General features: G+C 38.4%; 1 protein-coding gene across 4 annotated transcripts in view; it reads left to right on the top strand.

Annotated features, from left to right (window-relative positions):
• Window positions 1-14402, top strand: part of lpp (LIM domain containing preferred translocation partner in lipoma) — a 160099-nt gene that overhangs the window by 65344 nt on the left and 80353 nt on the right. For 3 of the 4 annotated variants that reach the window (XM_083940416.1, XM_083940417.1, XM_083940418.1), the window contains one exon: window positions 10917-11020. In XM_083940416.1, the coding sequence (XP_083796542.1) occupies window positions 10917-11020 (104 nt within the window). The remainder of the gene's footprint in view (window positions 1-10916; window positions 11021-14402) is intronic. The other variant, XM_083940419.1, reaches the window with a different exon arrangement.

Below are 14402 nucleotides of genomic sequence, written 5' to 3'. Positions count from 1 at the left end.
CTCAGTGAAAAAACTGTTAATGCCACTTCTCACTGTTCACATTGACTGTGATGGTAATTACATAAACAAACTGAACAATGCTTGGAATTTTTTCGTCATAATAGAGATTCAGTTGAGGTCAATTATACTGCTGATTAAAATGGGTAATGTGTGGGAAACACTTATTAATATCTGTTTAGTTTCACATTATCCTGTTGCTGATATCTAAAGGTTGCAGCATGTGGACATTCAAGTAGTAAATGTGCCTTTTGGGCAACAACATTTTTCATTAAAACAGTACTATTTAATGACTACAATGGTGAGTGGTTGACGATGGCAGCATTTTGAACATGCAAATATGTAAAGCCATCTGCAGACATCTCCACATGTCAAAGGATAAGGCGTCTTTATGAACAGATTATCTGGGTCTCTCTTTATTTATTTCTTTAATATCTTTTATATCAAATGTAGGGTTTGTCTGATTTAAAATTGAGGATTAGCATAAAAATTAGGGACAAGTCAATTTGGCACAGCGCCGCGCTGTCCCTTTGTCTGGCAGGGGCCACTATCAGGGCTGGAATGAGCAGTCTGAGGCCATGTTTACTGTGCGGACAAAGAAGCCGGTGCAGCCGGGGCGTGCCTAGTTACCAAGGTCTGACCTCAAATTGTTTGGGGGAGAACTTGTTCTGATTAAAGCCCCAGCAGGAGGAAGTGAATGACATATACTGTAGGTCTTAGACATTGACCCTTCACTCCAAATGCCTTACAACAGATCAGATTTTAGGGTTTAAGTTGATCTGGTACGGTACATGTACTGTAGGAAGGTCGGTCGTGATTGCTTTTTGCATAGGGAGGTCAGAGCTCCACTTCTTTGATGCATCGACTGCACCATTGACCAAGTTTTAGGGAATTTTAAAAGTACACTTTATGACATTATGAATGTAATGCTTGGTCGGTTGAATGAGGAGCAGCTCTGCAACACACTGAAGGAGAGGTGGACAAATTGTCATGAATAACTGCACAAGGTAATGCAATCCAGTGCAATAACCCTGCAATAAAAACTACCGTTCTAGGGCATATTAGGTTCAGTTTGGTAACAATAGTATTGACTACAGTGTGTCATGTATTGAAAGCTGTCAAGCTTTGAAAAGAGTTCAAAAAAGCCTTCATGTTATTGGCAGATGGAGGAGGTTACACATGCACCAATGCATTGTGGTATGAGCGGGCCTTCCTTGAAATCTCTCTCACCAAAGAGACCTCACATCCCTAATTTATGCTTACAACTTACTCTCTACCTTGACATCCTTTTAGGTTTCATTGTAACTCCCTGGGTAAAATACTTTGCACATGTGCCACTGGATTTGTGTGCAGCTGTATGCATAGATCAACACATTATGATGATGATTAGTTGGTTTAGAGTTCTGCTCTTTGGGACTTCTCTGTTTTAATGTAAACTGCGAGACCAGTGTTAAATGTGAGGACAAAGGTTGTATATGTACAACAGACTGAAGATTCAGTTTTTGTTGACTCTGATCAGTTTTCTTTTGTTTTGTATTGCCCTTTAAATGTACATGACATTCTAATCATTATTTTGAGAGATCTCTTAAGCCCCTGTCTTCTTTGCGTAGATATGTGAAATAGTCAAACTTGTTTATTTCTGTTGTTCTTTTTAAGGATATATAGTCAAAGACGGTGGTCCTCTCTGAGGTTTCTGCTGGGCTTATTGTCTGTACTGTGTTCCTTAGTGTTTCTGATAGACCTAATGTAGTGTTATGAACAGCGACATCTCACCACCGTCAGACTGATTTTTCTTTAGTTTGTGGCCGAGAAAGGTAAATTAGTTCTCGACCCTAACATCTGTGAAAGTGTTATTATTGGGTTTTCTCAGCCTTATTGAATTGTATGTACGGGACGCAGGGGGTTTTCTACCTGGAAGTTACTGTAAACAAAAAATTGTGAATTATTATTGAATTTAGAATTATCTCAGTCAAGCGTTTCAATGGGGATTTTTTTTCCCTTCACGAATAAAATATAAGTCTTTATTTGGTGTAACCAAAGCGTGTCTGGCACCACAAGAAAATGATTCACAAAGGAATGAGTCACCACCAGAAGCTTCAATCAGAATGCATTTATATGATATATTAAGAGATTGAACTGTATAACTTGATCTATCAAATCAGATTTCTTTCATGAACCCTCCAACAGCATAAATGAACACTGAACTCATTTTGTGACAGTAACATGGTGTATTTTCTCATGATGTCTGCCGCTGATTAGGAACTTTAATACGTTTTTGTAGTGAGACAATCATGGTGAAAGTTGAAAACATCCGAGAGGTGCTGTTTATGATCAAACTTCTCACACTAAGTTACCACAAACCCGCTAATTGTTTGCTCAGAGCTGTTCAAAAGTGTCGACCATGTGCATAAGCTGTTTTTATTCCTCCCTGCTTGACTGGCCAGAGGCAAACTGACTACCGGTTGTTATGTCAGAGTCCCTCATGGATGTCACCAGGAGAATTTACAGGAAATCCACCAATGAGTGTGTCAGTGTCCCCATAGAACCCACAGGCTCGCGCTCTGAGCGGGTACAAACGCCACTTTTATCTAAGTAGAACACATACCTTAACTACTTGTTGTATTTTGTCTGCAGTTTATGCAAAGTCTTTACTGTGTGATTTTTTAAATCTTTGCTTCAAAGTATCTGTTTTCTTTGTTCATGATTTTTCTTTTTTTTTTTACAGTGTAGAACTTTTTTGTCTACATTTCATCTGTTGTTTTGTCGCCAGATCGAGACATTTCACTTCTCTAAAACTTATCTCAAAGTGTCATAGCATTGATAAAATATTTTCCTTAAAAGTGGTCTTCTTTTATTTGATTGCATGAACTGCTTGACCATTAAGTGATGTTGGATTATGATCATGAGCCAAGACAAAGTGATCATTTTTGTGTGTGTTGTATTTCATCAGTGTGACACATTAGACAAAGGTGCAAAGAAGACGTTTTTTTGTTAGTGGGAATACTGAAAGTATTTGTGTGCTTGTGTGAACGTGTTTTGTTTAAGCGTGTCATATATTGGAGGAACGTTCATGTGAGAGGAAGGGAGATAAACAAATATATAAATGGTAATAATAAAACTTATGTTGATAAATAAGTTCAGTGACTAGATCAATAAGTAATAAGAAAGAAACAGAATAGAAAAGTAAAACAAAATAAGTAAATGCATCAATTAGTTGTAAGTTGTCCGGTTTAAGAAATTTAATAAAATAAAATATAAATATGCTCTGATATTGGTGTGTTCTGATACTGATGTCAAAACTTGTTCATTGAAAGAAAATGGATAAAGATAAATAGTGTTCTCATATTTTTGCATGCACACAGAAGTGAAGGAACACAACCGTACCACTAAGCAGAAGGAACAACACAAGGAAATAAAATGAAGTGACGATAATAGTAAATTCAAAGAAAGAAACGTTTCTGGTCATAATTGTAAATCAGAATGCCTTTATTCAACAATGCGCACTGAAATTTGACTTGGTGATACAGCAAGGCAAAACAAGAAGATTAAAAGTTAAATGGGAAGTTAAAAAGTAAAGTAAAGTTAAATCTAATAATTATATACAGTACATACAAGTGTGTGTGTGTGTGTGTGTGTGTGTGTGTGTGTGTGTGTGTGTGTGTGTGTGTGTGTGTGTGTGTGTGTGTGTGTGTGTGTGTGTGTGTGTGTGTGTGTGTGTGTGTGTGTGTGTGTGTGTGTGTGTGTGTGTGTGTGTGTGTGTGTGTGTTTCTCTTGAAAGATGGAAAAAACATGCACAACATCTGCAGTATTATCATTGCGCATATTTCCTTTGTTTAAAGTCAGGAACTCAAATGTCTTTTTTCTTTTTTTTAAAGAATTTTGACCAAAATAAGTACTAAGCGGGACGACTGAAAAACTTGAAAAACATTTTCTGTTCCCAATAACAGTATAGGGGTCACAATCTAATATGCACCAATATCTTGGCTAAGTCTAGTGCTGTGTATTAAATATTTATCACATTATTCCATTAATAGTTTTTATATCTATATGATATTAAGCTATTTAATAGTTGCGAAGGTTAACAAACCCAATGAAAAGTGTTCTCCATCAAAGTGATTAAGACATCTAATAAATTACACTAAGTATCCATTAGATGCTAATTATGTTTAAATGTCACCATAATATTAACTCTGTGGAACTGTATAGCATGATGCATATCACCAGTGTATCATATTAATAGTTCATAAAGTCATGTACAGCCCGTTAGCACGTAGCCTTTGTCACTTGTCTTATAGAGCGACTGGCTGTAGGTTCACAGCTGATTCTCGGCGCGGCAGAGGCTGTTTGGAAAGATTTCATGTTCTGAAACTGGCTGAGTTTACACAGCAGTGGCTGTCTGCTCTGACATTTGACTGGCTCCATTTGCTCTCTCTCCTTTTCCTTTATAAGAAATGACAGCAAAGCTCCCCTCTCCACCTTTGATGAATCACGCTTTCACTCATCAGCAAACCTTCCTAACATCACATTTTGAGGCACTAATTGTTCAGCCCATTTGATGTTTTAAGCTTTAAGATGAAAAAGGCCAACTCTGGCTCTCAAACCATTCACCTATTCCCTGCGTTTGCTTCTTTGCTTTCATACAAAAACATAATCCGTCTATTGTTCCTGATCTGAATTTCTTCTCCTGTGGGAATTCTCCTCAGAGTAGCAGGAGCCAATTTTGGTCTGCTCCTTTACACTTAAAACAAGTATATCTCCTAAGACCTCAATCCCTCCCTTCCATCTCTAAACCAAATGAAGCCATAAATCAGTCTTCTGTACATATCATGCTAATTAAGAGCAGGGCTCAGCTGCTCTTTTCCAGCGGAAGATGGAATAAAATGGCTCCATAATTATGGCAAAACAATGTGCAGTCAACCTCTGCCACAGCATATTTGGAACGGGTATATGGAGATAAAAAGCATGTGAACTGACACCCAGGACTTAAAACACTTAGTCTGATTTGGCTGGAAGAGATTAAACATGTTTGCTACTGAATAAAATAAAGCCACTTCTCTGATTCTATTTTATTTCATTTTGAATACATATTAGGTTTGTGCGGTTATCTTTTTTGATTATAAAGCAGGCTCAGGTGCTATATAAATACCGTGAAGGTATCAAAACAAAGAAGAAGAAATACACACAGTCTGTATTCAGAAACTGTCTTTAAACGAGCCGTCTGGACTTCTGTACAGTTGTGATGTCACAACTATACTGTATATACTGTACTCAATGCAAGTAGAGTTGTAACTGTCCCATGACACATGTGGACCCACATTGTTTCACTCTCCTGCCCTTATTTTGGCTCATTGCACAATTGAAAGTATTATTCTTGTGTGTGTGTGTGTGTGTGTGTGTGTGTGTGTGTGTGTGTGTGTGTGTGTGTGTGTGTGTGTGTGTGTGTGTGTGTGTGTGTGTGTGTGTGTGTGTGTGTGTGTGTGTGTGTGTGTGTGTGTGTGTGTGTGTGTGTGTGTGTGTGTGTGTGTGTGTGTGTGTGTGTGTGTGTGTGTGTGTGTGTTAAAGTGGCGGGACAAAACTCTCACTATATTTGAGGTGTCTTCCATTTTATTTCTTCTTCCAATCTCTGAAATGTTGGATGCATTATGTGAAAGGAAGTCGTGCTGGGCTTTGTCCTAAGTCGTCAAAGAGCAGATGGCCAGCGCTTACACACGTGTAACTCTGATAATATTGTTCATATGTAAATCTGCAAACATATGCTCAACCTTCAGCCCCCACAGAATATACTAATCCTCACTATAGAGCAGAACTATTTAAAAAAAAAAAAAAAAAAAAAGAATAATTATTTTCTACTGGTTTTTCTCAGTTTCATTTTAGTCTCAGTTTCAAAGCATTTAGTCATAGACGTTCAAGTATGAGACTTTCAAAGGTGGCAGTCATTAGTCATATACAGTATACTTGAAGTGTTTATAAATGTGTCACTTACTTGGAAGACAAAGTTTAATATTAAGCACAGTGTCACAGCTGGATCCATCTCAACCCTTTTATTTTCCCCTTAACAATACTCTGGTTCCCGATAACCAGTTATACCTCTTATGGCCTCTCAAATAACTTTAATCACTGATTAGGATTCCTTGTTCACAAAGAAGCTATTTAACAGTAATTGCTCAATAAAGACAGGGGAAGTTGTCTTATTAAGTAGGTCTTCCTGCTGCTTCTCTCATTAGTGCTCACTTGGAGCTTGCAACTCCCTATTGTCACAAATGGAGCCAGCGTCATTCACGGCACAGGAGCCGTTCTCACTCTGCCCAGTTCACATCGCTTTGACATGACATGGCAACATAAGCACCGCACAGACCTGCAGAACATCAAGTGTTTAACAGCTCAAACACATGCTGCTTTTAGATTGAGTGGAAGGAGCAGAAATATTGCGTGACACAGATGAGGTTAAGTTTCTGTGGACTACAGCAGAGACCCAGGGCTCGAGTCCCGGTGGCACCTCTGGCTTGGCACAGTTGGCTGTGTTTAATGGTGGGAAGCCTGTGAGGGTTCTCGCAGCAACATGTCCTGGTTTGTCTGAAACATGGTGGAAAAAGATGCAGGGTTGCATCTGTTAGATGCAGATATATACACAAAACCAGCACAAAATGACAGTAATAGCATTTATGCCTAATACATAGGGTATGAGGGTCATCATTTTCGGTTCCTACAATTTTAAAATTAAACCGTTTCCCCCAGATATTATGTCACTGTCTCACTGTAGTTGAGAGGACAGAAGGTCCTCTTTCGATGAGTTAAAAAAATTATTTTGGTAAAAGAAAGAGAAGTCGTTGGAATGCGGAGATAACATCTGTTAACTTAAATGACTTAAAAGTGATTGCCTTGCAAATTGTATTTTGTTTTGTCTTTTCTTCTGATTTATTTTGGCAGACTTTCACCCATTTCATCATATTTTGTTTTAATTTCGATCCTTATTTACTCAAAATTTGGAAATAAGTTGAGTTCCTTTCCTCTTGTCTCTCTCTTTATTTCACTCTGTTTTTTTAGAGCAGTCTGTAAGTTGCCCAGAGAAACTGTTGAAATATGAATAACATTAACCAAGGTTTCATCCCTAGGCCCAGGACGGGAAGACTTTGATATCGGAAGCGTTCTTGTATCCGTTTGTAGTAGTATGGACCAATCCTGTATGAGTGGGCTTCGGTTGCATGCAGGTAAACGGTCCATGTAGAGAGCAAAAGAGGCAGATTACACTGGCTGGAATGCAGTCTGGGAACCCATCAGCTTTTTAACGTATCTGCACTCATATGCAGATATCTGTTTAAAGAGATTAGCCAAATTGTTGTCCACACCTACAAAGAGGATCGACTCGGACTGTAAACAATGACCGGCGCATGGCAGATGAAGTCTTAGCCCGGTATCAGTCATTCAGATATCTGCTGGCTACACTGGCAGCGATATCGAGTCTAAATGAATGTTGTACACACCATGTTTTAGCCCTTAGTAATGTTCTGTACTGCAAACTCCATCCTGATAATATCCCGGCTATCAGAAGGTTCTACTCCGGGGTAAGATGTAATGCCTTTATGGTACCATTTCATGGTTTGCTATTCATGTGCCATGTGACAAACCCTTTTGGATGTAGGCATTTCACTGCGTTAATGGGACTACCCATCCAATAAGCAGACGTGTGAATGAAGATAAAAGCATCAAATAAATAATTTATGGTACCCTGTGGACTTTTTGACCAATGGTGCTATAGAGTAACGTTTTTATGAGTGCCCTTTGTGTTGTTTGCATCATGCATGAGGATGCACGTGTCCAAGCACAGGGCTCTTTCCACTGCACCTTGGCTAGGAAGAGGATTGATTTGAACAAAAAAAATATATAAATAATCACACTTATACCATATGTAGCACTGTATAGTTTGACTTATTTTGAAGCTTACTCACTTACTTAATACTAGCTTTCCTGGTTTGTACCCTAATTGTTGAATGCACTTTTTGGAAGTCGCTGTGGACAAATGCGTACGCTAAATGTAATGTTATCTAATGGGTGACGGTAACGTGCATTTTGGTGAGTAACACTCAATATAAACAAACTTCTGAATGTATTCAAGAAACTTCACAGGCCACCTTTAAGTTGTAACTTTTTTCTGTGTGATAGTTGTTTCACCACAGCTATTTAAATCTGTACATCTCCGGTGTGAGTTACTGTTTTTCAAACGACTACCCGGCTTTGGCAGTTTTATTTCCCACAGCACTGTAGGGACAGGTTCCACTTGCTAGAATTTTGCTAGATGAAGCCTAGTAAAGCATGATTGTTTGAATGTAGAGTTATAAAGGTCGTCTGGTCAGCAGTGATGTATTTTCAATGTCAGATCATTCATTACATGCCCCTTTATTGAAAAGGCTTCTATTAGGTGACTGTTTCTTCGGTGACCCTGAATCTGAGTGCAGCTGTTTCTAAGAGAAAATGGTTTTGCTTGGAAAGCTTACAGGGAATGCAAACACTACGAGTGATTGTGTTTTATATTAGCACATTGACAACTTCCGCTCCTTAATGACTGGCTGGATTACAGATACTAGAAAAATGAAGTAAATAAACAGAAAGATGGAAAGATCCTTTCCGCAAAGATGATTTATGACCTCTGTTCCAGCTCCAAGTCTTGCTTTCCACTGCTCCACATAAAGAACTCTAAGACCTCTTTAATAAAACATGCAACATTTACAACTCTTATGTTTCCTGAAATGAGAAATCCCAAACATGTTTGATGTTTGAGATAAATGTACATGCAACTTAATGTTTTAATTCTCTGTAAGCCACAAGTTACAAGTGACTTGTATTCTGGCAAAAAATGATGCGTGCTGAAGCGAGATGGGAGGGAGGACTGGGGCAGAGCCTTGTTGTAGAGCAGCATACTTTATTTCCTCTCCCAGAGGTTTAGAGGAACTGTTACACTGGAGTTTTAGCGGAGGTCACTAGGTTATTATATAAACAATTCACATGGAGGCCCTCAAGCACCCAGAGGGAATGTTTAATGCAATGCTCACAATTTCTGAAATATTGTAATGCTCAAGACGCAGACATGTGTACAATTTTAACCATGCTGCATTATCTCTGTCTTCATTTTATTTCTTTTTTTCCAGCTGTTTTGTTGAGGCAGCTGAAAACCACGTTTAATTAATTTGGTCAGCTGCCTTGGATAAACTACATTGATGACATCAATTAGATTCTAATGAAAACAGATAAAAGCCATGGAAAGCAAATGGAATTTCTGAACAGGACTCATCAAAGTCTTAGCATTGGAACAAATTCCCATTACGTCTCATAAAAGCCTTTAATTTGCAAAGCTCATGTCTGGTTTGGTACTAAGAAGTACATGGTCAAATGATTCAGTGTTAAGTCCTGTGCCAAGAGAAGCCAAATCAGAATTTAATTTGGCACGTAACTCCTTATCCTGTCTGAAACATGTGGTTGGATGCAATCCTTGGATTAGCGTGGACTTTAGAACTACAAATTTGGCTTGTTTCTCCTCCTCTGGCAGAACAAACACCTAGTCTAACCCATTTGTAACACAACATTTACATTTCCAATCTCCGGTAAAAGCAACACATGCTTACTCCAGATTAGTACTTCTTAGTTAACCAAATTGCTGCAATTATCTGTGTCAATCCATTGGCGTGGGACTGTGAGGCTCTATTTCTTTGTCCTTCTCACTCTCTGTCTCTCTTGTGTAATAACTGCATAACCTTTTTCCAACGTCTGATTTGATTTTAGAGTTCAAGACAGATTTTGATGAATAATTCTAATTTCTCAGCATTTTGTACAGACACTGGTTTTAAGAAATGGTGCACTATATATTTCAAACAATTTACTGAGAAATACGGATATCTGTGTTTTGAATATTTAACTCAGAGTAAATTTAGACTAACTTAAATTCTGTCTCGTGTCATAATTATCTCTCAGATCCTGACGTACACATTTCATTATTATACTTTCTTAAATCTGCAACTAGAAGGGCACACGGAGAGTGCAGACCTCCGCCAAGGCCATGCCTTCTCTCGCGATGTTAATGAAAGTAAAAAATAATTTGTGTAACCGTAATAAATAAAATGGCTTTTATCTGTTTTCATTACAATCTAATTGATGTCATCAATGTAGTTTATCCAAGGCAGCTGACCAAATTAATTAAACGTGGTTTACATATAAAGTTCAGATATGTAACGGACTTATCTGAACTTTACCCATTTCAATGTTTTCTTTTGCTGTATCTTTCACAAACACAACAGGACAGGGTTACACACACAATTTCAGTTTGATGTGCGTGTGTTTTTAGTTTTTTTGAATGGATATACGTGATTGTACAGAGATGTGCGTTCTCCACACGTCAGCATGCTGGATCTCCAGCAGATCTATTCATATACTTGTGCACAGTAACCTCAGTTAATCTTACTGTGTCATTTTAACCTTGACCTGTCTAGTCCTGTGTCTTTGATGTAACTGAAGATTTATACCAATCTATGTTCAAAAGAATATTTTACTATTATTAAAAAAAAAATAAAAAAAATCTAATTTCTTGTTGTTTCCTGCACTTATAACACTGGTAAAAAAACAAAACAACAAGCTATATTGTGTGTTAATTCAGTGGTGTGTTGCCTGTTGTGACAGTTTCGATGTAGGAAAAAAAGTATTTAATAAGGTGTGTGTGTCTGTGTGTGTGTGTGTGTGTGTGTGTGTGTGTGTGTGTGTGTGTGTGTGTGTGTGTGTGTGTGTGTGTGTGTGTGTGTGTGTGTGTGTGTGTGTGTGTGTGTGTGTGTGTGTGTGTGTGTGTGTGTGTGTGTGTGTGTGTGTGTGTGTGTGTGTGTGTGTGTGTGTGTGTGTGTGTGTGTGTGTGTGTGTGTGTGTGTGTGTGTCCTTCCCAGCAGACTACCTTCCCCCTCCACCACCTGCGGAAGACTCAACTGGTTTCTCACCATCCCCTGGTTCCTTCCCTCCTCCTCCACCGATGAACTCCTATGATTTTCAGGTGAGAAGAAGTGTTGTTGTATCTTATTTTCTTGGTTGTCAGTAACTCTCAAAGAATCGACACAGACAACAAAGAAAGCCCAGAGCTCCACACTGAGTTCATGTACCAAGTCCAGCAAAACTATCTGTCCATTTGAGTTGAAGCCAACTGCAGAGACGTCTAGCTCCAGATGCTGCCTGGAGCCAGCCACCCTAACTCAAGGACCCACACACAAACTTACTTTCTCCATTTCTAAGAGCTCCAATGCAGGAAGGATAGAAGGCTGACACCTATTGGTGGAGCCTGGTCACTTTTCTCTGATTTTCTGGTCCTAATACCCACAGGCATTTGTTCCTCCCGGGATATCTGGCCTCTGGATCTGACTGACACTCTCAGCACCTGACCTCTGCTGTGAAATCCTCCAAGTGCTGCACATTCCTTTGTTTAATGTCCCCTTCAAGCCCCTCATTTGATGTGACCATTTTCTTATCCAAAATAAAGGACTCCTTTGTATGCTGGCGACAGAATGTTACATAATCTAAATAAGTTGTGTGAAGCGTGTGAATCCACCGCTCTTCCCACACAAACTGTGTACATAGACAGTATAAGACTGCATCAGGAGGATCAGCATTGCATGTCTTCATGTGGTGTTATGACCTCAATGTAAAACTACGGGCCATCTCATAGTTATATTTAGATATTTTAAAAGGTGGTTTTCAAAGCTAAGCCGGGGACACTCAACCTGCTTTGCCCTGGGGCCACTTTTGCGAAATGACAGGATGCCAGGGGCAAGTTAATAAACATTAATAATATTATTGCATAGTATGAAGTGGCAACATTTGTCAATTTTTTTAATGATAGGCCTGTCTTCAACCATTAGACGTTAGCAGTCCACTTTCATCTTTGTTATGAGGCAAATCCAGTGACAGCAGCCCCGCACAGATCAGGTGTATGCAGGTTTTTTTTTCAGGATATTAGGACATTCAGGGCTTATCCTAGACTTATGTCGGGGTGAAGGCATTTTTATTATGATAAACAAGCTTTATTGTGTTGTTTGCACCTTATTTACATTCAAAGTACAAAAAAAAATCCCAGCATGAATACTTTTATTTGTTTTTTTTACAAGTGGTCAGAGGGCTGTATGTTGAGTTTCACTGGGCCAAGCGAATCAACAGAGCTGCTTTATAACATATTGTTAATTGACTGAGGATAGAGAAAGAAACACAAAAGCAGCTAGAAATGTAATAAGTCGTCAACAAAATAGATTTTCATTTTATAAATTAGCAAGTTCAGCAAATCATCAGATCTCTGTTTTTATTAGTTTTACTAAATAATGTTTTTTTGGGGTCCAATCTAGTGAATCTCATTACAATTGGTGTTGGGTTGGTGTTGGGTTGTTTTGGTAAGAGATTTCATTTTTTAAATTAATTAATAATTATTTTTTATAAGTTAATTGGGCTTTTATCCGTTTTACAAATGAACTCAATATGGATGAACAAATATTCTAAAAGTTGAATGAAATTGTGTTGTTAGAACTTTATATATGACGATTTAACATGGATCGGTCACAGTTGGCTCGTGATCCATTTAAAGAGGTCTCTCTGGGTCTTCAGCAACTAATGGTATTTCATATTAACCTGGCTATTCAATGCTATCAGATCATCTTAGAGGAAGACAAATAAGACCTGTGCGCATGTTTTATTGCACTACATCTGTTATGAATGAAAATAGATTATTTGTAAGTAAAAAAAGTTCTTATCTAAGAAGAAATGAAGGGAAAGTCTGTCTTAGAGGTGCAATTTACACACCTTTTCAATGGAATTCCAACAGCCTTGGGCCTTGTTAACTTCCTGTTAGCGGATGTCATTCACATACGCTGCAACAAGAAATGAACTCGGCCACATTTAGAATGTTTATGTTTATGTCTTTGAAAAGCTCTATAGTTCTTGGCCTCTAGAAAACAGGGGCAACATTTCACCTTTTGCAACAATTACATGTTTTGGATGACATTGTTCCATTGTTTTCCAGTATAAATTAGTTGTAATGTATCCTCAGCCATATGACTCTTCCACTCCAACATCGTTTTCCTAAAATGATTATAAAAATCCCAACACATCGACTTCCTTATAGCAACGCAGTACACTGAATTGTAACCCCTATATCATGATATGTGTCGTATTGCCAGATACTTGCCCATACACAGCCCTAGTTTCATTGAGCACATGACTATTGATGTAAGACAGACCTGAAAAAAGTCTATCCGTTTACCAATAAAAACAACAACATTGGACTCTGAAAATGATGAAAAGCTATTATATGTATGAAGTGGACACAAAGATCATCACACACACATTACAGTTAGTTTCTTTCCTTATTTACCACTGCCATTTCGGTCGTCGTTCTTCTTCTTCTGAACAGTATCAACAGTAGAAGTAAAGGACTCGAGTCCTGAAATGACTTATGAAATTAAGTGCTTAATTAGTTTTAAAAGTGCTCTACTGTTTTCATCTGTAACTTTTCTTCCCCTATCCAATAGGCTGTAGAGTCACCCTGGCCATGCAACTTAATTCCTTAATACACCACTGGTATCTTAATTATGTGTCCTGTAGCCAGAGCAGAACTCTCTGACTGCAGGCGCCGTTCAGAAAAGGGATAGATATCAATCAAAATGTCTTTGTACCTTGTACTCTCTGCCTCAGTAGAGAAATTATACACACTGAAAGAATAAATCAGTGATGAAATGGTATTTCCTCAGACGAAGGCAGAAATATTCTCTTGTCTATATCACCCTGACTGAGAGAGATGTCTGGATTAGGACATGTTAATGCCAAAACCTTTAGCAGCAGAGAGGAAGACAAAAGCAGCTCCGTCTAATCACGGCTGTTGTCCACATTACGAAGCCCTACACCGCAAATTCCAACACATCACAGAGACTGCAGTGTTTCTTTCATCCTCCTCGTTATCCCTGTTAAATAACTTTGCCTGTTTTTTCTTTTGTTGATTTGAGACAAGCCATTAGTGTTTTGCTTTGTTTACCCCCGCTCGTGATTGCCTTAGATGTTTTTAAGCAGCAGCTCTTCTCCAAATGGAGGCAAGCCCCTGCCTGTAATAGATTGTGACAGGTAATCCAAACACATAACATTAGAATAAGAAGCAGTCACTGATCCAGCCAACTCAAAAAGCCCCCGCAGGCAATTGCAAGAAGTCTTCTTGCAGTTGCAGCATAGTTCAGAGGACTAAAAATATATCTGTCAGTCCGTGGAGAAATTCCCGGGAATTTTGTAGAAACCCGAGTGTCACTAATGGTCAAATCATTTTAGCTACTTTCCAGATTTTTGTGCAACAGTTTAGTTATATTATGTGTCTTTTTTTAATGTGTTGAAGTTTTGTTTTCTCTGAGGTG

The sequence above is a fragment of the Echiichthys vipera genome, assembly GCF_963691815.1.
Source record: "Echiichthys vipera genome assembly, chromosome: 3".
Taxonomy (NCBI): Eukaryota; Metazoa; Chordata; class Actinopteri; order Perciformes; family Trachinidae; genus Echiichthys; species Echiichthys vipera.
This window is presented reverse-complemented; position numbering and strand designations above follow the sequence as displayed.